We start from the raw sequence: 22933 nt of genomic DNA, 5'->3' as shown, positions 1-22933 counted from the left end.
CGACACCCTGTTGTCGTGCCAGGGTCACACTTGGAGCCCATCGTTCTTTTGTTGTCCTGTGAGCCTTTGCGGCCGTGTCCCTGAGGAGCAGCACCTGCTGGGGCTGAGTTCAGGGGCAGCGGTCTCTCCCTGCCGCACCTGCAGCGCTGGGCACAGGCCCCGAGAGCTCCGTCCTCGGGGCAATCGTGCCCGCAACTGGTGTGCTACACGCAGGTGTCCACGGAGCACTGCACCTGGGCTCGGCCTCCAATGGTGTCCGTCCCGTGGCTGCTCCCACTCTCTCTGCCCGCCTCAGAGACTGGTGTTGGGGTGCGGGGCTGGCGATCAGGATGAAAGGCATGACTTCACGGGTCCCGCACGCTCCGCCAGGGAGCGCTGGCCTCCTGCAGACGCCCGGCCCGGCCCGCAGCCTGCCCCCCCACCCCCCATGCCCCTGCCCCGCTGTTGGCGCCGCCACGGCCCACGCAGGCTGCCTGCCGGAGGAGGGGGAGCAGCCAGCTCAGAGGCCCCTGGGGCTCCCTTGAACCCCATGACGTGTAGGTGGATTTGGACGAAGCATCTCACCTCTGCCCGTGGAGGCCAAGGTCAAAGCCGGCTGGCAACCAGCCTCAGGCGGCTCATTGGACCTGACCTCTCTCATACCGGCTAGTTCCAGCCACAGGGTTTGCCGTGAATACATAAGCCAAGCAAACCTGCAGCACATGCTCCTGCAGTAGAGCGACAATCGGGATACCGTGGCCGCGGTCACCAGCAGGTGTGGACACCCCATGCCTGCACCCACTCGACCCCACAGCCCGAGAGCAGCACCCTCAGTGTGCAGACAGGCAGATGTGGGCTCCTCCTCGGTTTAATTCGCGTGTCTCACAGGGGCCAGAGGCGACAGAGGGGACACGTGGGGATGGCCCTTCCTTCTGCCAAACTACCATTGCATCCAGGTCCCTGCCACCTGCTCACTGTTATCCTAATTTGGCCCCCAAATAAGAGCAACTTGACCCTGGAAGGACTCAGATCTTCTGGTCTTTGTTTCCTATTTTACCGACTTACTAATTATATGTGTTTGAAATAAATGCATAGGTACAGACTCAGTGGTGCTGTCGGAATTCCACCCACGCGCCCACCCAGTCCTGTCCTCGCCCCGTGTGTCCTGACCTGAGACCCCTGACTCTTGGGGCCGCTCCGCCCTCCCTCCTGTGAAGTGGACAGGATCCAATGCTTCCTTCCCTGACTCCTCACTTCTCAGGACGCTTACGTGGCATCAACATCCAGTCCAACTCACCACAGACAAAAACGGAAAGGTCCTTCCTCTTCCTCTTGCTGTTCTCAGGGAGACCTCTTGCCACCCTACATGGTGCATGTCCTTGAGCTGCCTTCTGCCCTCTGCTTCTGGCAGGGACTCATGGCTAGGATATTAAAAGTCCTTCTGGAACTTTCTGAGATGACTGACAGATGTCCAGTTGCTCACGATGGTGCTGGGTTCTCACACAGGAGAAGCTTCTCTCACAGAAGAGAACTGCCTTGCCAACCTTGGGGACACCTTCTGTCCCCCTCTCCTCCTCCAGCTTTCCCTTCCGAGATGATAGAAAGCTCACGCTGTTATTTCCTTTGCCTTTTGCGCACCATGTGGATCCACTCTGCCTGGAGGCACTCAGCTCAGGTGATCACACCTGAATCTTGTAGCCCCTGCAGCGCCACCACCAGCTGCTCTCATCATGAACCCCAGGACCCTCGTCGTGAACCTGCTGCCTCGTTGTGAACCCCAGGACCCTGTGCCCGCCTTGTTGTAAACCCCAGGACCCTCACCCAGCCATATGTGGGGTCCCCAAACACTGCCCCCAGCCCTGACCAAACCAGCACCAAAGTCCATCCGTTTTCCACTCCGTGTGGCTGAAGTGCATGCTCCTTTCTCTACCTGCGAGGCCGCTACCCAGGTCTAGGCCCTCAGGGGTCCCCTTCCTGACTGGGCTCAAGGGGCTTTCACACAATCAGACCTGGCAGTGATCCCCAGAGGTGTCAGCCCTTAGGTCCCCAGCCACACTGTCGGCCCCCAGGCCCAGGGGCGGCTCGCCCTCCATACTCATCTTCAAAGATGAAGCACGGTGTACCTGTGCGAAGTGGGAATTACAGCTTTCCCATATGTTGCCTTGCCTTACCTCAGGGCCAAGGACAGTGGGAAAGCCCAGGACAAACCACAGGCCTTGGAGATCCTGTAGGTTAGGTTCCAGACCGTGGCAATCAAGGTTGCCAGGAAGCAGGTCAAATGAATTTTTGGGTTTCCCAGTGCGTGGAAGACGTATGCACTATTCCACAGTCTAGTGAGTGTGCAATAGCATTTTGTCTAAAAATACAATGTGCATACCTTAATTTAAAAATATTTTATTGCTAAAAAATGCTAACCATCACCTGAGCTTTCAGTGGGTGGTAATCACTGGTCATCAGTCACCATAACAAATATAACTTAGGGGATCCCTGGTGGCTCAGCGGTTTGGCGCCTGCCTTTGGCCCAGGGCGTGATCCTGGAGTCCCGGGATCGATCCCACGTTGGGCTCCTGGAATGGAGCCTGCTTCTCCCTCCTCCTGTGTCTCTGCCTCTCTCTTTCTCTCTATGTCTATCATAAGTAAATAAATAAATATTTAAAAAAGAAAAAACAAATATAATTTAAAATTTTGAAATATTAGGAGAATTATCAAAATGACACAGAGACAGGAAGTGAACAAATGCTGTTGGGAAAAATGGTACCAATAGATTTGCTCGACACAGGGAGGGGTGTCACCAGAAACCTTAAATTTGTAAAAAAAAAAAAAAAAAAAAAAAATGCATGATCTGAGGAAGTGCAATAGGACAAGATGTGCCCACATTGAGCCTGGTGTTCTGGAAGGGGACCTGGGAACACCCTTTATCATATGTTGTTCCTCTACCTTGCCAGAAGGCTCTGCGGCCCGCCCCCTGCCTAGGATTATTATCCTGGGTGACAGGGCAGGCTCGGGGACTCAGCCCAGCTCACACATGCTGGCCCACACTGGAATCAGACTTCACCTTGGACCTTTGATCCCAGGCCCAGTGAAGTGAATCACAACCAGACTGGGAGCAAAACTCTACAAGGTCGTGGAGCATCCACACAAGGGAAAACTATTCTGCCGTAAAAAGTAAGAGACTCCCTTGGGCAGCCGAGGTGGCTCAGCGGTTGAGCCCGGACTTCAGCCGGGGGCGTGATCCTGGGGACCCGGGATCGAGTCCCGCATCAGGCTCCCTGCATGGAGCCTGCTTCTCCCTCTGCCTGTGTTTCTGTTTCTCTCTCTGTGTCTCTCATGAATAAATAAATAAAATCTTTAAAAAAAAAAAGAGAGAGACTCCCGACGCGCTACTACATGGATGAACCTCGAGGACGTTATGCTGAGTGAAGCAAACCAGACACAAAAAGACAAGAATGTGGGTGTCCACTTGCAGGAGGTCCCTGGCGGGTCCACAGGGACAGGGAGCAGAGGTGGCCAGAGCCTGAGGGAGGGGGGCTCACGGTTCATGGGTCCAGAGAGTCAGTGTGGGGTGATACCACAGGTCTGGAGGTGGATGGTGGCGAAGGCCATACAAGATGGTGAGTGTACTTAACGCCACTGAATTGTACACTTAAAATGGCAAATCTTACGTATATTGACCACAAAGGAAAAAAACATGGGTCACATTGACTTACTCTTCAAGTACAAGCTCTGTTTCTTCTGCCCTTTGCCTCTTTTCTCCTCAGACCTCGCTGTAGAAATTGGCCCCGATGTAGAAAACCATGTGGGTGGGAGGCATGGTCCCAGGTGCACAGAGTTTCTGCAAAACGAGTGCTACAGAAACACAGTCCATCAGAATTGCTTTTACAGCCTCAGAGTTGGCCTTCCTCGGAGGGAAGCCTACGCATTAACATGCTCCCAGGAAGGGGAGACTCTGGAGGCCCACCCCGGCCCTCAACTGGTGCAGGCGGAGGCCTTCCCTGAGAGCCCTCTGGGCTTGAGGGATTCCCCCCAGCCACCTCCAGCCGAGCTGGCCACACCCCTCACTGGCACTCAGAGGGCCCCCAGCAGGGGGTGGGGGGGCAGCACAGAGAGGGGGGCCCCAGCACAGAAAGGGGAGCCTCAGCCAGAGAGGGTCCCCAGGACAGAGAGGGGCCCCCCGAATAGAGAGGGGGCCCCCAGGACAGGGGGGCCAGCAGAGAGGGGGGCCCCAGAAGAGGGGGGCCCCCAGCACAGAGAGGGCCCCCAGCACAGAGAGCCCCCAGCCCAGGGGGGGCCCAGCGCAGAGAGGGGAGCCCCCAGCCCAGAGGGGGGCCCAGAGCAGAGAGGGAGCCCCCAGTGCAGGGGGCCCCCAGCACAGAGGGGAGCCCCCAGTGCAGAGAGGGGGGCCCCCAGCACAGACGGGGGAGCCCCCAGTGCAGAGGGGGTGCCCACAAGCCCGGTGCCTGGTCGGGGAGGCTGCGGCCAGAGTGAGCACCCCCCGCCCCCTGCGGCTTGGAGATCGCAGGGCTCCCAGCGCTTCGACCCAGGATTTTCAGAGAAAATACCAACGTAAAAAGGCGGCCCGCGGGGAGCAGGTGAGCAGGGCCTCAGGGACGCAGGACGCGGGGAGCTGGGGCACAAGGGGCCGTGACCTCGGGGGCGGACCTGCCGGGCCCTGAGGCTGGGGTGGGGGTTAGCAGCCCGCCCTCCCCGAGGCTCCCTCATCGCCCGGAAAACCAGCTCGGAGCACCCAGCGTCCGCGTCCTCAGAAATAGGGGTGAGTCGGGGGTGCGGGGCTGGGGCGAGGCCGGCAGGGGAAGCTGGGAGCTGGCGGGTCCTCCTGCGGGGGGGCCCCCCATCCCCCGTCCCAGGTTTGGGCCCGCCCCTGCCTCGGGCTTCTCTGGGGGTAGCTTGCTGTTCCCCAAACCCCGCACCTAGCCTGGAAGTCGCAGAAACGCCAAGTGCCACCTCCACCTCTATCGCGAGCGCGACTGGGCAGCAAGCCATCATTTTATTTAAAGATGATCTTTTATATAAAAACGAACCAAATGCCCTGCAGGTCCGGGGAGAGTGCTTGAGGACTGTCAGGGTCAAACCCCAGCCGGGGGTGCCCTGGGCCACCCGATAACCGCCTCCAGAATGAAGGGTGTCGCCAGAGGTGGGGAGCGGCTATACCCAAACTTCTGGGGTGCACCAGAAACCTTGGGGACGGGGAGCAGCCTCTGCCCCTAGAAACCCTGATTGCAGACCTTGGAATGTGCATTTTGAAGAGGCTTCTGAAGCTGGTGGTATGGACAGCAGAGGGGAAACGCACTGTTGCTGGGTTTTTGGAGTCCAGCAATCTTGTTCACACAGAGCTACCGCGATGCCAAGGTTGCAACGTCACACCTGCCAGCTCCAGCGTTTGCTGCCGAGACCCTGCTTTGCATGGACCAGCGTGTTCTTAGGATTGGGTCCAGGACCGACTCCCAATAGCAGTTACGGCCCATGCTGCTTGTGTAGACATTGCAATCATCATCCTAATCTTAATCGTAAACAGCTAAACTTTCGGGGCGTTTCCTACGGGCCAGGCATCATTCTTGACACAAGAGGTTCCTTCAGGGGTAGACTGAAAACATGAGAGGACAGCTGACTTTGGGGACTTACAAATAGGTCGAGGTGTCTTCCACACCTGTCACGGGATGCCTCCCCTCTCCGCCCCATACAGGGCCTCGCCCGGCCGACCCCACCAGCCCCCTTCTGCTCTGGCCTTTGTCTTAGGGAGATCCCTTCGGCAGCATGAGCCACGACGACCACGACGCTGATTTAAATGGCTGATGTGGATTAAAATCACGCATTTCAGAGGGAAACTCTTGATCTGTGCATTAACCCCTGGCAAGTTCCAGACCCGTTCAGCCGATTTAGCTCATTCAATCCCCTGGGGAACATTTATATTCCATTTTGCAAGAGAGAAGATGGAGGCAGACAGTAATTGCCTCCTGAAGTTATACAGCCAGCTAGCGTGAGAAGCCGAACCTTAACCCAAGGCTCCGGCTCCAGGCTCGGGACCCCACAAGCTCAGCTGACTTAGATTCCAAAGCCCGTTAATTTGCTTGTCCTGACACACAGCAATAAAAGGAAGCTGGGCTAGAAAGAGGAAATAATTTAAGGTGGCCATGAGAAAAGTCACTCCTCTTGTGAAAACCTACCCAGATGACAAGCGGCTTTGGAACCACATGAAGGTGAAGACTGGGGTGTTTCTCCCAGTGCTTCTCTCTAGAAAGTTCTCTAAACGTGTTTTGTTTCACTGTTACCCAGAACTGTGCTGACCAAACACCTTGCACTTGCCAAGGCTGTTGTAATTTCCAGTAAGTGCATTTCTTTCCACAAAATGACTCTGTAAATGCTATCATTGTGTACTTTTCATATTAAATAAAAAATCTTTAGAAAAAAAGTTGATGATTTATTCATGACACAGGCAGAGGGAGAAGCAGGCTCCCCATGGGGACCCTGTTGTGGAACTCGATCTCAGCACCCCAGGATCATGCTCTGAGCCAAAGGCAGATGCTCAACCACTGAACCACCCAGGTGCCCTCATGTTAATCAATTTTAAAAATCAGAACTGCCCATCTGTCCTGAGTCTTGCTTGATCCCAAGGCAGCAGTTTGCCCCTCTCCTGTTTCTGCTACAGGAAGACAGGACGGAGAGATGAGGGTGGGGACCCCGAGCCTCAGTACCCCACGGGTTTTTCCCCACCTGCAGCCCTGGCTTGGAAGGCCTTTTGGAAGCATCGAGAGTTCGGGCACTGAGAGCAGGCAGGCCCTGGGGAGACACGGACACACGGCGGCCTCTGCGGGGCCTGGGCCTCCTGATGCCTGTGGCCAGGTGCTAGCTGCGGGTCACGGGCTGTCCCCCTCCCACCGTGCTGGATTTACTGGGAGCCACTGGCGCTCGGCTTCGTGGCCGTGACGTCGACTGCAGGTGAGCCGCCTCTGCCCTGGCTCGGGAGGCACCTGCATGCCCAGGGCTGAGTGGTTGGCAGCGACCCTGCGGCCAGAGGCCCTGTGGCAGGCACAGCCACACTGTGAGAAGCCCTCTGGGCAGGTGTAGAGCCAGGAAGGCCTCGGGGTCAGCTTGGGCTGCTGCAACACAAGCACAGACTCCAGGGTCTCGTGGACAGCGCACATCCGCTCCTCATGCACAGATCTCGGGGCTAAATGTCCGAACTCAAGGGGCCAGCCACTTCGGTTTCTGGTGGGAGCTTTGTTGGTGGTTTGCTGCCTTCTCACCGTGTCCTCAGGGCAGAGCCAGGGAGACACAGGACAGGCAGGGAGGAGGCTGCGATGGGGAGGCGAGAGGAGGTGATGGGGGGAGGGGAGGCAGGGCCCAGTGTTGGCCCTCTGGTATCTCTTCTGATGAGCCCACTAATCCCATGACTCCAGTGCCACCCTCACGACCTAATCATCTCCCAAAGGCCTTGCCTCCTTGCACCAGCACCCAGGGCATTTGGTTTCAGGACAAGAATTCATCGGGGTGTGGGGAGGGGAGGCTGGGGGAGCCACAAACAGTCCCCGACAGAAGCTCTCTACCAGCCGCCAGACTGGTGACATGCATCACCCTCTGCTGTGGACATTGTCGAAGGACCTACACCTGGGCCCACGTGAAGTTCTGCTAGACGTGAGGCAGGGCCCAAGCCCCCTCCACCCGGAAGCCCTGGGTTAGCATCAACCCTGTGTGACCAGGGCCTAGGGACTGTCCTCATAGCTCACAGTGAGGTTATTAGACAAAGAGGGGCAGGAGCCTTTGCAGAGAAAGGAGACCAGGAGACACTGGCAAGAAGCAGGCCTCATATCCCCCCCCCAAAACAGCCTTGCGGCTTCAGATGGCTGAAAATGACCAGTCACAGGGCTCTCCAAGTATGCCACTCACCCACGCACGCTCTCATTCCATCCTCGGCACCCCTAATATACGACACTACAAACGTCAATATGTTCACAGATGGAGAAACTGAGGCAAGAAAGGTCTGCCATTGTCACAGCGCTGATAAATGGTGTTAACTCAGAGCTTTAGCTCGTCTGATCCCTGAGCTTGACCCCTAGACCGCGGGAGTACGGGGACGCTGGCGGACCCAGAGCTCGTGGAGAAGCGGAGGGAGGGGCAGGCATGTTCCGATGTTCCGAAGTTCAGAGACCCCCTGGCACTCCTGATCAGCTGCCCCCTCAGGAAACTCAAATGGGAACCTCAGCAAACATGTGCACTCCCCGGTCCCCATCTTCCTGTGGGATCTCTTGGGAAGCTCAGCTCCAACGCTTTGTAGCAGGGTAAAGTACCCTCCACCCGGAAAATGCAAGGAGCAGGGCTAAGGCCAATGTCAGGCCTTGGGCCAATGTTGAAGACTTGTGCTCGGATTCCAGAGCCCAAAAGCTGAGACAACTTACACGTGTTCCCATCCAGGGTGGCATGTGTTCACCCACAGGTGGGGTCCCAGGCAGGAAAAGTAACGGCTCCTGTATGTGGTCCTTGGATTCAGAAAATTCAAGCCAGGGGCACCTGGGGGGCTCCATTGGTGAGGCATCTGCTTCCGCTCAGATCATGATCCCAAGGTCCTGGCATCAAGTCCTGCATCATGTCCCTGCTCAGCAGGGAGCCTGCTTCTCCCTCTCCTTCCACCCCTCTCCCCTGCTTGTGCTTTCTCTTTCAAATTAATAAATAAATAATCTTAAAAAAGAAAAACTTCCAGCTAAACTCCCCCACCACCCCCAACTGCTCAAAGAACAGCTTCTGAATCAATTAAAAAAAAAAAAAAAGAACAAAAGCTGTTTTTCCAATAATTTAACATCCCAGGCATTCATCCTGAGTGTTCCCGGGAAGCTGGGCAGGCTGGTGTTGAGCATGCTGTTGAGGCAGGCTTGGAGGACTTCTGGGAGGTGGCACCTCTGTGAACTGCTTGCTACTCCCTCCCTGTAACATCAGGGGGCCATCTGACCTCTTTCTGACTGGCTTTTATCACACAGTCCGTAGCCACCCACAATTTCTGTGCAGTTACGGCATGCCCACTGGAACTGTACAGGGCCTACAATCTGGAGTCGTTTCATCAAAAGATAATTTCAATTATAATGTTATCAAGATACATGGTGAAAACCAACTTCTGATGCACCAGCTGTATTGATTTGGGTAAAACCTAAAAAGGAAGAGCCTGCATCTGCTGAACCTACTCCTCTTTGAGGACACAGCTTAGGAGAGTTTTTTTCTACTCTGCGTGTTATTAAAACAAAACACAGAAATCATTTATGGAGACCTTTTCCTGCAAGTAGGGCATTTGCTCAACCAGATAAGCCTGAAACAATCTCACTTGTCACATTAAAAATGTTAAATACTGACACAACAGAATTTGTTCATTGTATTATATACAAGCATTATTTTGCAAGGGTTTGAAATTAAAAACAAAACAAAACCCACAGATAGTTTAGGAGTCCACTGGCATTTCATGGAATTTGCCGGGTGGGATGGGAAGGGAGGGCTCGTGTCTGTGTGCGTGTGCATGTGCGTGTGTGTGTGTGTGAGAGAGAGAGAGAAAGAGAGATAGATGAGGTGGTCAGACACAGGGCATAAGGCTCAAACTGCTGTTTTCAGCAATAAGAACACCATTGTGTCGGATAATTACACGTTGCATAGTCTCCATGATAAACAATAACATTTGCTTCCATTTTGGTCTAAATGAAAAGGAACATTTTCCCTTTCACAAGCCAGCTTTGCTGCCCAGCCAGATGGCTCAGAGCCCACGCTAATGAGGGGCTGCCATCCCAGGGTCAACCCGCAGGAGACCTCTTTGCTGTCATGTTGCAAAAGCCAATTGTTTTAGGAACACAGACCGCAAAACCCCTGCCCCTCCCTTGCTTGCTCACCCTTCATTTCATGCCTGACTTCATGGAAATCTTGCTGCAGAGAAGCTGATTAGTGGTTCGCGGGTTCAAAGAGACCATTTCCACTGCAGAAAACCGCTGTGCAGAGCACAGCCCTGGAGGAGCCAGAGTCTTTGCTCAGTAGACAAGAGCCGGTTCTCCTTTACTGTAGAATCTACCAGTCCGAGGGCTGTGCATCAAACCTCAGTTTTAATGTAGGTCTGCCACAGAGGGGACTTCGTAGGTTTTCCCTCCTGCCAAAGACTACAAATGCAGGGTGAGGCATCCATATGCAGGATCGGAGGGCCCTTACGAACCCTGCCAGTAGTGACAGGTTGGGGGGGCACTGCAGGTGACCACAGGCATTCACACAACAGTGCTCAGGACCCACAGAACGCAGACCAGCTGGCACCTGGAGAAATGCATCCAAATGAACACAAGACTGCAGCCCCTTTTTGTCTGCACCCGGAAGGCGCAGGGCAAGGAAAAGAGAAATAGCTTGGAATTCGTCAATCTGGGATTTTTAACCTTCAGATCACTTTGTCGTCTTCAATTTGTAAGCCATCAACCATTTCCTTTTCCTCTCCTAGCGTCTTTCTCGATTGACCAGCCGGTTATGTGTGGCACACCAGCTTCCTCCTGGGTGTGCCGTAGAAAGGAGTCCCTCCCCAGGGGATCCCTGGCTGGTTCCCGGCGGTTTCATCCACCTGTCCCAGGAGGGACCTCGTGTCTCAGCTCCTGCAGGAGCTTCACTAGGGCTCGAGGACACCTGCCAGCATGGCGTGTCACCTAGGGCTCTGTATTCATTCATGGACAGGCCGGTCAGCCTCTGACCCTGCCCGAAGTCCATGCCTAACCTCGGCACTTGCACTATCTCCAATCCTCAGGGCAAGTCAACATAGTGCAAACAAGCCTGCAAGTCCTGCTCCAAAGGCAGATGCACTGGGGTGAGCAGTCAGGTGCTCCCTAAAACACTGTCCGAAAACTTCTTCAAATGCAAACTGCTAAATGCTGTCCTTACACATCCTCTCCTTACACATTATGTTTCCTAAAGATGCAACTTTTTTTTTATTGTATTTAATTCCAAATTCCAGCCAGGCAAGCTGTCCCCATGGGCAGGCTGGGGAAAGCACCTCTCTCTACCCCAGAGCCTCACGCACTCACCTGCTCATGCTCACGCTCACACACGCATGCAAGTGCACCTATGCAAACACCTGTACTTGCTTGTGTGCACTTTTTGAAATGCAGCCACGTTTGCAGGGAGGCCAGCTGGAATCCCTTGCTCCCAAGGCTGAGCACCAGCAGCTCACACGTCAGGAGAGCACAGGGACGGCTCGTGGAGGGGTTGGGGGGGGCATTTGCAGGGAGGACCGTCTCCTCCTTACGACAATGTGGAGGGGGTCCATCCAAGGCCACGGCAGCAGCTACTTCTCTGCCTCCTGCAGTTCCCTCTGCGTGGCTCGGAGGAGACTCCGAAGCTTCCAGAACACGTCAGAGGCTGCTCTCGGGGGGCTGCGGGCCATGCTCCAAGGGTCGGCGCACTCCTGCACCGCGTCCCGCAACTGCCGCTGCAGTGGGAAGGGTATGGCCCAGCTCCCCAGACTCGAGGAGAACCAGTGGCGGAATATCTTGTCGCAGATGACCTGTGGGAGGGCAGACAGGGCGGTTAGAGCGCGCTGCACCCCGGCCCCACCCTCCCCTGCTGCAGGGAGGCCTCCTCCCACAGCGTGGGCCTGACCCCAAAGCGGCCTCCCCTCCAGACCCCGAACCACTCAGCACAGGGAGTCGAGGCTCCGTCCAGCCCCGGAGCAGAGGGGAGGGTCTGGGTGTCCGTAGAGACAGGGGAGCAGGGAGTCCCCGGCAGCGACCCCTGGGCTGCGCCACTGCGTCTCTGAGATGGGCTCGCTCACCCCTAAGAGGGTCACCACACGCGATGACCACCTGACAGGGTTGGCCCGGGGCCTGGTGACGTGCGGGTGACGAGCGGCCGGCACACGCGACCGCCCGTTGAGACGCGCGTGGAGAAAAAGGCTGTGCTGGAAGGGACTTCGAAGCCCTCTGTGTCAGGAGCAGGAGTGAAGAACTAAGCCGCCACCTGGCAACCCGGGACCAACAGGGTCTGGAGGCCCAATGCCACAGATCTCCTCACACCCCACGGAAGCCGCGGCCGCTCCCCCCACCTTTCCTGGGTCCCTCTCGCCGGGCCCGCCGCACCCAGAGCTGCGGAGTTAGGGGGCTTTATGGTTCTGTGTCACCCTGGCCCGGACCCACTGAACAGAGGCCTCAGGGTGGTAAAGCTCCTTCTCACGGAAGACAGGTAACTAACTTCGTTTCCCAATCCCTGCAAGGGCGAGGATTCTTTTTAAAAAACAAATGATCTTAGTTGTGCAGTGATGATACATCCGCTAAAATGTTAAATGTTCCCAAGGACACACCACACAGTCCTGGGCCTCCACGTTGCTCCTGACCGTCAGACACTCTGCGCCGGCCTCTGGGAGGCGACCCCTTCCTTGACTGTCTTTCTAGAGAGAGTATGTGACACACAGGCCTGTACATGCTCCTCCTTCTCTCCCACTTTGCATCAAAGGCAGGATATTACACACCGTTCTACGGCTTCTTCCCATTTAACCAAATATCGGCTTCCACGTTGATTCTTGTACAGATTTCCCAATTGCTCGAATGGCTGCACCTCATGAGTGTGGATAGATCATAAATTATTTAACTAGCTCCCTATTGATGAAAATTGAGGTCGTTTACTAACTTTTGTTATTATGAGCAATGCTGCAATAAATATTTTGCATAAATGTCATTTTCACTTTGCACATGCAACTAAATTTCTAAAATGGAATTTCTGGGCCAAGGGGTATGTGTGCATTTTTTGTTTTGGTACATATTGCCAAATTGACCCCATGAAAGTTGTACTGAGATATATTCTCACAGTAAAGTATGTTGACAACACCTGTCTCCCCTACTGGCCACCAATACGTGCATTGTCCTTCATTTTTGCCAACCAATGGGTGAAAATGGTTTAATTTGCCTACTTCTTAGCAATCAGGGTGAAAGCATTTTGTGCTTCCTTTTCAGTGAATGGTCACGTTAATGTCCTTTGCTCACATTCCCATCAGATTGTTAGCCTTTTTTTAAAGATTTTATTTATTTATTCATGAGAGAGAGAGAGAGAAAGAGAGGCAGGCAAAGGGAGAAGCAGGCTCCATGCAGAGAGCCCAATGTGACACTCTATCCTGGATCTCCAGGATCACGCCCTGGGCTGAAGGCAGCACTAAACTGCTGAGCCACCTGGGCTGCCCTGTTGGCCTTTTTCATATTGATTCATAGACACTCTTTGTTTTGTAAGGACATCATCCCCTTGCTTTGACTGACTTCCTGGAGAGTGGACTCTGAGATGGAGGTTTGCAAGCAGGGATTTATTGAGGTGTGTGCCTGGGAATTACACCTCCATGGGCCTGAGGGAGATGGAAATCGTCCTGCCTTCCTTACAGAGGCCAGGGACTGGGTTTTGCGGATGCCCCTGCTCCCACTGACCGATCCACAGACGCTGTGCCTGGCACCTGGAGAAGCCATGGCAAAGGACCTTCGGTGGGGAAGGACAATCCTGGGGGCACTGTCTGAGCCTTGACAGCGGCTGGAGCACAAGGCCCCCCTTGCCCTCTACTCTCCTGACCCGTATGAACAACTGCAAATATGTTGCCCATTTTCTCATTTAACTTTTTTTTCTAAAGATTTTATTTATTTATTCATAAGAGTTTCTCATTTAACTTTTAAATATTGCTCATATTTTGGGGGGATTTTCTTTTGTTTTTTTCTATGTGGATTTCTTTCAAGATAGTTAAATCTGTCACTTGTTCTTCCTACGGCCTCTGAGCTTTGGTCCAAACTCAGAAAGGCCTTCCTTACTCTTGAATAATATCTAAAATTCTCCCAGTTTTCTTCTGGTACATTTAGGATTGTATTTATGAATAAAGACTTGAGCCCTCTAGAATTTAGTCAGCAGTGAAGCAGGAGCAAATGCAATCATTTGTTGTGCCTGGTTACCCGGTGACCAGCACTATTCTCCCACAGCCTGGCCACCTCCTGCCGGCCCGATAGCTACCTGTTTTTATGTCAATCTCTGAAATTTAAAAAAATTCTATTCCTTTGCTCTTCAATCGGGGCAGGGATATATATATATATATATATATATATATATATATATATATATATTTTTTTTTTTTTTTAGTAGAATTTTAACTTAGAAAAGTAATACATTAGGAAGAGATGGGGAACCCAACATTGGCTCAGCAGACCGCTCCATCCATTAGACCCCCATTGTTGGTCATTTGCTAACAACCCATAGGGGCAGGCAACAGGCAAAAATGACCACCGCCCCCTCCACCAGTCCCTGCCCCCACTGAGCACATCCAGCCTGAGTGGCATGGAAGGGGTGACTAGGCCACATGAACGGGGTGCCACAGCACAGAAGGCAGTGGCAGCTCCAGAAAACAGTGTCCCCCAGCCCACGTGGTGGCTGCTGCTTACCTGTAAGTTGCTGTTCACTCTTTCTGCTCCACACTTGTTGACTCGCAAATCACACTTTGAAAAACAGTCAAAGAAATTACAGTCTTCATCTCCTGTGCAATTCTGCTCGAGAATTTCCCTCATTTTGGGTTCAAAAAAGGCCATGTCCACATCAATGGCCACCACCTGTAACCAAAACAGCACATGGCCATCAAAAGGACTCCAAGGCTCAGGGCAGTGGGAGCTGGCGCATCTCTGTTCCCCACTTGCAGTGCAGGTGCCAGCAGGTTGTGGGATCACAGAACCCTACCTGCCAGAAAGAGGAGCCCAGGCCATGCTGCAGGGCTCTTGCCTTATTTACACAAGCACGTGGCATTGACCATATTGCAAGGCTTTTGTTGCAAAAAGGACTTTTGCTGGTGAAAGCCTAGATCTGGAACTATAGCTGGAAGTATCATTTTTCAACTTTAAATACTTTTTCAGCTTTAAAAGTAGAATCTCTGAGGGGCACCTGGGTGGCTCAGTCGGTTGAGTGTCCAACTCTTGGTCGGGTCATGATCTCGGGGTCCTGGGATCCAACCCCGGATCCAACCCACTCAGTGTGGAGTCTGCTTGAGGATTCTATCTCTCTTGCCCATCCCCTGGCTCTGTCTCTTTCTCTCTCTTTCACACAGACACATAGACACACACACACACACACACACACACACACACACACACGTATAAATGAATCTTTTAAAAAAAATAGAATCTCTGAAATGGCTTAAAAATAAATTCCCCCTCCATTGCTGTATCACTTGGGTCTCTGACCCTCAAGGATCATCATTATAAAAGCTGTGAGACACAGATAATTTATCCCCATAAATATAAGCAATGAAGGAACTGATGTCCCAGAGTCTGTAAGTGTGATGGTAAAAGTGGGTGGCGGGACCTATGCTGTCCACTAACAGCGTATCTGTGACCCGAGTCAGCTGGTTTCCTACTGACTGGTTGGATAGACACATGGCTGCAAAAGGCAGCATCAAACCTCTTGCATGAGAGTTGATGCCTGTGGACCCTGATCCAACAGCATCGAATACTAAATACCACTGTCAGTGTGAGCACGTGATCGACTCCCTGGAATTTCAGATTTATCTTCTTGGCTTCAAACCAACTAGGCTTCAAAACCAGTAAAAAGAATACCATCTACATTATGCAGATTTTCCTCCACCACCTGAATTTTTAAAAAATAATAATAATAAAAAGGATTATCTCAAACCTGATAAAACCTGGAGTTTGCCCAAATCAAGCAGTTCATAGCTTCAAGGTATTAAAAAAGCTTTCTGAAGACTTGATGAATTTTCTGGAGCCGGTGGCGTCTCACAAGCCTTCACAGGCCACCCTCTAAACGTGAGCCCTTCCTTCTGCCTTGGGTAGCATCTCAAAGAGGGCTCCCTGGCTGGGGTCCATTTCCTCTGCAACTCGGCAGAGTTAGAAGCTACATTCCCCAGTTTGGGATTTTTGTTTTTCACTCAGGAGGGATGCCAGTCGGTAGTGAACTTCCTTGGGAATGATTCAGTAGAACAGAAGAGAGAAAATAATCTCTTTCAAAATATATGGAGAATAATGAAAATGAAGAACAGGGAAGTTTTCTCTACTTAAGAGCTTTGCTTAGTTACTAATTCAGACACAGCAAACAGAAATTACAATTTTAATCCATTTCTCCTATTTAGCCAAAAGAAATAGCTACGTTGGCTATTTACCTTAGCTAATACAGGAAAAATATACTAAGTCTGTGCTCATGAATCTATTGTCTTTTTTTAAAGATTTTATTTATTTATTTATTCATGAGAAATACATAGAGACAGAGGCAGAGACACAGGCAGAGGGGAGAAGCAGGCTCCCTGGGGGGAGCCCGATGTGGGACTTGATCTCAAGACCCCAGGATCATGACCTGAGCCAAAGGCAGATGCTCAACCGCCGAGCCACCCAGGCGTCCCAGATCTATCGTCTATATAATTTATTGTCAGGGCTCCAAGGTTCCCTTCTTTCCATCCTTTCTGGCAACCTCCCATGGCCCCCACATGTCCTTTCAGCTCCTGTGACTTTTCTCTCCCATTTCTGATCTTTCCCTTCTCATCTCCCAGGGAGAGCCAGATTTATTTTTTAATTTTTAGCGTGCAGTGTAGAAGGGATTACAGCTATTGTAAGCATTAGCTCTACGCATCTAAAATAAGAACAGGAACCAAGCCCACCAAAAAACCTGCACAGGGTTTCTTCAATCATGTTAGGAGAATCAGCACATTCTTCCTGCAGGATTCCTGCAGGAATCACCTAACTCACATCTTCATCAGACTTTATGCTGGCATCCGGCTAGAAGGGGCTGATGAGAACTGTTTCCTCCTAAGTAGGAAACACGTCTGGCTAAAAGGAGCACCTGCTGGAGATGGTTTGGGGGCATGAAGCAAGGATGTTTCCCAGGTATTCCTTTACAACCACTGGGTAAATTCTCAGGACCTATAAGTGGGGACGGGGACTTACAGAGAAAGTGAAGGACTGCAAGTCTCTGAGTCGCAGCCCCAGAGTGTCGGACCCAGTAGGTCTTGAGGGCAGGGGAGGGCAGACAGAGGCAGATAATTTGCATTTCTAACAAGTCCTCTGGTGATGCTCATACTTCTGGGTTTCACTTAAAGTCGTGAAATCATAGGTAAAGTTAACTTCTTGAATGTCCACGTCTGTGAGGAGGTCAACAATGGTGGGGTTGGCCAAGGGGGATCTCTGTCCTTCCTCCCCCACAGCCACCCCCCTGCCAGAAGAGCTCAGGCAGAGGAAGGGCCTGTGTGCCCCAGCACGGTCCACAGGGTGCAGTCTGGGGCCAGGGCAAGAAGTGCAGCTATTATTTCACTGGACAAATATTTCGCATCCATTACGCACAAGACACTGGAAGGCATAACTCTAGGGCAGTGCACAAGCCAGCAACGTGCCATGTTTCCCTTTCACCAAGGAAGACCTGTCAGCCCCGCCGCCTTCCTACAGCCTTTCCAAGGGAACTCAGCCCAGACAGCTTCACAATCCCCTCAACTGTTGCTGTGCCTGTTGAGTTCCACTCACTGACACTCCATGACACTTGCTGTCAGATGAGCCCTGGTCCTAGAACTGCCAGAGCGGACACACCACACTTCCTTTCCCAGGGCCCTGGGGTGCCCGGGTTCCCAGGACTTCTCTGAGAAAGAGAACAGTGGTCCTTCGTGTCCATCACATAAACTTTCTGCTCATGAATTAGGGAAGCTTGGCTGGGACTTCACCTCGGAAAAATATGCTGGCGGGGTCCCTCCCCTTCACAGCTTGGAGCATGGCTAGGGGTCTTGTGGAGCTCAGGATGTTGCAGATGGAGCTTAACTCTTCCAGAGCTCACCACCCAGCGTGCAGACCCTCTAGGAACTTCCCAGAACCTTCTGGAACCTCTCAGCTCTTTCCCTTCCACACTTGGGGCCACCCCAGCTTATCAATCTCTCTGGAGCAGCCAGGGACAAGGCGTCAGGACCAAGCAGTTTGGGCAACTTGCTGCCCCGCTCTTCATGGTGACAGAGGCTAGACTGGAGAGGGGTTTACACAGGGGGCAAATTTTGTTTCCTAGCTTTCAGGCTGTTGTAAGAAGGCATTCCTCTGCTACCTGCTGCCGTAGGTAGTACCAGTAGGTAGTACCTGGCCGGCAGTAACAGAACCCTCCCCCACAGCCACCTTCCCAGGCCTACCCCACACCCACAGCTACTTCTTAAGGGGTCCCGACATGCTCCCCAGCGCAGGGTAAGGACACCTGTGTTAGGGCACCCAGATCGCCACGGCATTAACCTGACACTTGGGTTTAGCCTAGCTGGAGGGGACCGGGGGAGGGGGGGGATGACGAGGGAAATGGAAGGGGATTAGCTCCTAATAAAACACTGGAGTCCCTCCTGCTGCTCCTCCACCACACTCAATTCCTTGTGCACCTGCATGGCCCAGAGGGGAGGCAGACTTCACCTACCCCACAGAGCAGCACAGAGGCAGACACCTCCCCCAGGCAGGTTTCTCCCCTGGGAGAAGGCTCCCGAACTCTAGCTGTCCCTCTAGAAGTCTTACCCACAGAAGGGAAACCATCTAGAACCTCTGCAGGAAGAAAGCACCAGAAAAAGCCTCACACCATCATAGACCCTGGGCACTATGAAAACAGCATCCTCCAACCGGCTGCTGTACAAAAGCCCCCAAAGGCCACCTTTCTTTGTCATCCTCTGTGGCTCCTTGTCTCCTGAAGATTGTTTGCTCCACTCGGCAAGAGCTTGCTTTCAAGTTAGGTCTAAGAAGCTGCTACGCTGCTTTGGAGAAACCAGAACAGCCATTAGGGAGGACAAACCTGGCCCTGCAGGGTCCCCTGCCCCTGCCCCTGCCCCTGTCCCTGCCCCTGCCCGTGCCGTAGGCGCCTTCACTATCATTCCCCGCCCTGGGTGCTGCAAGGTACGCGGGTTCTTCAAATCCTCTCAACGCCCCCCGCAGGGAGGTGCTCTGGCGGGTCTGGGGTGTCCAGGCCAGGAGGTGGCACATGGTTGCAGCGGTCTCCCAGGATTGGCAGACACCCCCTCCTAGATTCTCTGCCCACCCCCACCCTCCCAGGGCCACTCACCGTAAAGTCACTCCTGATGGCAAAGTTTTCGGGCTTGACATCGCACAGGTGCAGGCGGTGAGCAAAGTCATCCTCGAAGTGGCTCACCATGTCCAGGAAGCTGAGCGCCATGTCGCTGACGGCCCTGGCCTGGCCCCGGCCACCCCGGGGGACCCCCGCGGCCCCCTCGAGCGGGAAGAGGGCCCGGTGGCGGGGGCTGCCCGCGGCCAGGTACTCCACGGCGTAGAAGTGGCCGCAGGAGCCCAGCACGGGCAGGGCGTGCCGGCTCAGGTCCTGCAGGAGGCTGAAGAGCACGAACTCCTCCTGCTGGAGCAGGGCCCACAGGCTGGCCAGCTGGCCCCGCCGCCCCCCGCCGCGCCGCCCCGGCCACAGCGGCCCCAGGCTGCCGCCCGACAGCTCCAGGCCCAGGGCGTTCCTGACCTCGCCGGCCACCAGCAGGTGCAGCTCTGCCTCCAGGGCGTCCGGGCCGCCCTCCTCGGCCGCGTCCTCGGGCAAGCTGAGCGGCTGGAAGCTGGAGAAAGCCTCCTCCTTGGACTTGAGGATGATGGGCCGGCCGCGCCAGGTGGCCTGCAGCACCTTCTTGCCCCGCTCGTAGTACAGACAGCGCTGGTACCGCAGCTGCCCCGCCACGCACAGGTCCTCGCAGAGGTCGCCCACCAGCACCCCGCCCTGGTACTCCTGGCACTGGAAGGAAGGGAACAGTGGGTCACAAGGCGGGAGGGGCCGAGTGGTCACTGGGCAGCGAGAGGTGGGTCCCTGCACGCGGATGCTCCTCGGCAGCTGTGGAGACAAACCCCACGCGTGTGAACATCATGGGCTGAGTAATTAAGTGGAATCATTCAAGGAGTGTTTTATATTTATCACATTATTCAAGCAGGCCCAGGTCTTCAGGATCAGGAGGCCTGGTGAGACGTGGGGCCCGCCACCCCGTCCCCATTCTGGCCACGTGATGCCGGAAAGGCCTTTCACCAGCTGGTGTCACTTCCCTCAGCTGCAGAGGCAGGGCTGGCCGGGCCAGGTTCTCGACGCCGGCCCCACCACCCGGCCGCCCTGGGGAGACTTGAACGGCCAAGTCACACCTTGGAAGGTGGGTCCCCAGCGAGCCTCACCTGGTGCCAGGGCCAGCCACAGCAACGACCCTCTGGGCAGGCAGCCCCTCGGCCTGCTGTTTGTGACACCAAGGGGTGTGGCCTATAAGGCCAGGGGATCTGGAAGGACTACAGGGGTTCGGAGGAGCATCCTCTACAGGACACAGGAGTTAGAAGAGGCCTCGTGGCTGGTTGTGTCACCAACAAAAGCTTTTGGAACACAGGAGCCCTTCTGGAAGTGAAGGGCGTGTTGGGTGCCTGGTGGCGGGGAGGAGGGTCCGGGAGCCCTCAGATGGGCTTTCTCCTAAACTTCAGCAGCTCTCAGGATGGGTGCCACACGAGGGGACCCAGTGACTCCCCCACACACAACCACCACCTATAAACATCCCTGAGAAGACAGTCGAGCCAGGCCCTGGCTGTTGGTCCTGCCAGGACGAGGACAGGAGGGAGGGCAGAGCTAGAGCAGAATAAAGTAAAATGGAGCATTGTTGCTCTGTTCTTTTTTTAATTTTTCAGGAAACCTAAGGGCACCTGGGTGGCTCAGTGGTTGAGTATCTGCCTTTGGCTCAGGGCGTGATCCCAGGGCCCTGGGATCGAGTCCCTCATCAGGCTCCCTGCATGGAGCCTGCTTTTCCCTCTGCCTGTGTCTCTGCCTCTCTCTCTGCCTCTCTCATGAATAAATAAATAAAATCTTAAAAAAATATATTTCAGGAAACCTAAACCCCTAACCCCATTGTTATTAGGAGCTTCCCTCCATCTGTTCCCCCACAGATGTGTCTTTTCTTCCTAGAAGTTCTGCAGCACAGGAGACAGGGGCTCCCCTTCGTTCTCACCAGATGATAAGACAAAGGGAAGCCACCACGCTGTTTCCTTCACTCTATCTTGTGCGCTACAAGTGCCTTGAGTGACCAGCTGCAGCTGAAGAGCAGTAGAGACCATGGGATGTGGCCAAGAGTCACAAAGCTCCAACCCTGGCCTGGCTCTGCCGTGACATCCTGAGCAAACTACCCCACCGCTCTGAGCCTCTGACTCCCTCCCTGCATCACCAGTCTGCCTCCCTTGCTCGGTTTTTGGACAGGCGGACTGAGAAAAGTATGTGAAAACCATTCATTTATTCAAGCACAAGGCATCACAACATGGCCCTCCAACAATGGCCAACTATATGATTGCACGCTTTCCAGACACTCTGGTCCCTTCATGCTGGCCCCCTTTGTATCATAAGCAGCTCAAAGTCAGACAACATACTTCCAATGCCTGGGTATATGAACAATTCCAAACTCCTAAAAGCTCTGAAAACTACAACTTTTTCATGACTCATTGAGACTCATGTGGTACCAAAGCCCAACTGAAAAGTTGCAAATCTGTAGTCTAAATGTACTCGACTCGGTGTGAATTTCCATACCTTACACTGCAGAATGATTCATTTGATTACTGGTTCTGCTTCATATGCAACATATAAAGTAAATGATTAATATTATTTTTCTAATGCCCAAAAAAGCCTGACTTCAAAAAACATGCCTGGTCCCCAAGCGTTAGATAAAGGACCGTGGACCTTTATAAATACTCTAGTTTAATTGTTCCAAGCATGCATTACTAAAATGCTTATTTTTTATATTTATTTATTCATGAGAGACAGAGAGAGAGAGAGGCAGAGACACAGGCAGAGGGAGAAGCAGGCTCCATGCCGGGAGCCCGACGTGGGACTCCACCCGAGGTCTCCAGGATCACGTCCTGGTCTGAAGGCGGCACTAAACCGCTGAGCCACCCAGGCTGCCCCCAAAATGCTTATTAAAAAGAAATACTCCTAGTTCTTAAAACAAGTATATGGAATTTCGGGACCATTTCAGGCCTTAGCTGGACAAGAGCCGGAGAGACCCAGGCCACACCATCTCACCTGATCCTGGGGCTTTCTGCTGAAGGAGGCTCCCAGGAGCCATCTCTCCTCTGGGGGCTTTCTTGGGTGGTGGGGGTGTCACACTGACCAAACACAAGGATGTGCGTGGTCATGAATCTGACCTGACCACCTTGTTGCTGGGCTGCCTTGTTGTCTTTGGCAGACACCCGTGATTAAGCTGTGTTAATGAACACCCACAAAACTGCGTTAAACACACGTGATGCTGTGTTCATCTTGCAATTTAACGTAACACAATGCTGGTAAAATGTCATCCTTTTAATTCCAAGCTTTGGGGTCAAGAAATGAGTGTTGAAAAGATCAGGACCCTTTGAGTCACTCACTCTCTGCTCAGAATTGCTTCCATTTTGCCCCTTGTAAGAAATAGCAGCTGACTCAGGCTCCCGGAGACCTCTCAGAATATTCTCAGAGGAAGGTGGGGATGAAAAGGTGAAGTGTTCTAGATAAGCAGGAGCAAAAAAGATATGAATGATGGAAATAATGTGGGAGGCATTCATTTCCCTTGTTGGTGGTTTTTTCCCTACTCTATCTTGTATTCGCAGAGTCTCACATTTCTTCAGTAAAACGGATCAAAAAACATTTTTAAAAAAATTTCGGGGATCCCTGAGTGGCTCAGTGGTTTAATGCCTGCCTTCAGCCCAGGGCGTGATCCTGGAGACCTGGGATCGGGTCCTACTTCGGGCCCCCTGCATGGAGCCTGCTTCTCCCTCTGCCTGTGTCTCTGTGCCAATCTCTCTCTCTTTCTCTGGGTCTCTCATGAATAAATGGATAAAATCTTTAAAAAAAAAAAAGTCCTTATAAAGCCCCCAAATTCCTTTTTGCATGATTCCAAATCATTTGATTCAATTCCATAGACATTTTTGGAGTGTTGTCACATTTAAAGTCTAATAAAAAGTGCTTTTGTATGAAGTACAGAACAGGAAAAGAA

General features: G+C 53.2%; 1 protein-coding gene across 1 annotated transcript in view; it reads right to left on the bottom strand.

Moving 5' to 3' along the window:
* Positions 1 to 6394: 6394 nt before the first annotated feature.
* DIPK1C (divergent protein kinase domain 1C) overlaps positions 6395 to 22933 on the bottom strand; it is a 28796-nt gene continuing 12257 nt past the window's right edge. Inside the window, exons 5-7 of the mRNA XM_038529557.1 lie at positions 19006 to 19689; positions 14391 to 14555; positions 6395 to 11497 (exon numbers count right to left, since the gene is read on the bottom strand). Coding sequence (XP_038385485.1) covers positions 11279 to 11497; positions 14391 to 14555; positions 19006 to 19689 — 1068 coding nt within the window. The 3' untranslated portion in view covers positions 6395 to 11278. The remainder of the gene's footprint in view (positions 11498 to 14390; positions 14556 to 19005; positions 19690 to 22933) is intronic.

Source organism: Canis lupus, chromosome 1 (assembly GCF_011100685.1).
Source record: "Canis lupus familiaris isolate Mischka breed German Shepherd chromosome 1, alternate assembly UU_Cfam_GSD_1.0, whole genome shotgun sequence".
Classification (NCBI taxonomy): Eukaryota; Metazoa; Chordata; class Mammalia; order Carnivora; family Canidae; genus Canis; species Canis lupus.
This window is presented reverse-complemented; position numbering and strand designations above follow the sequence as displayed.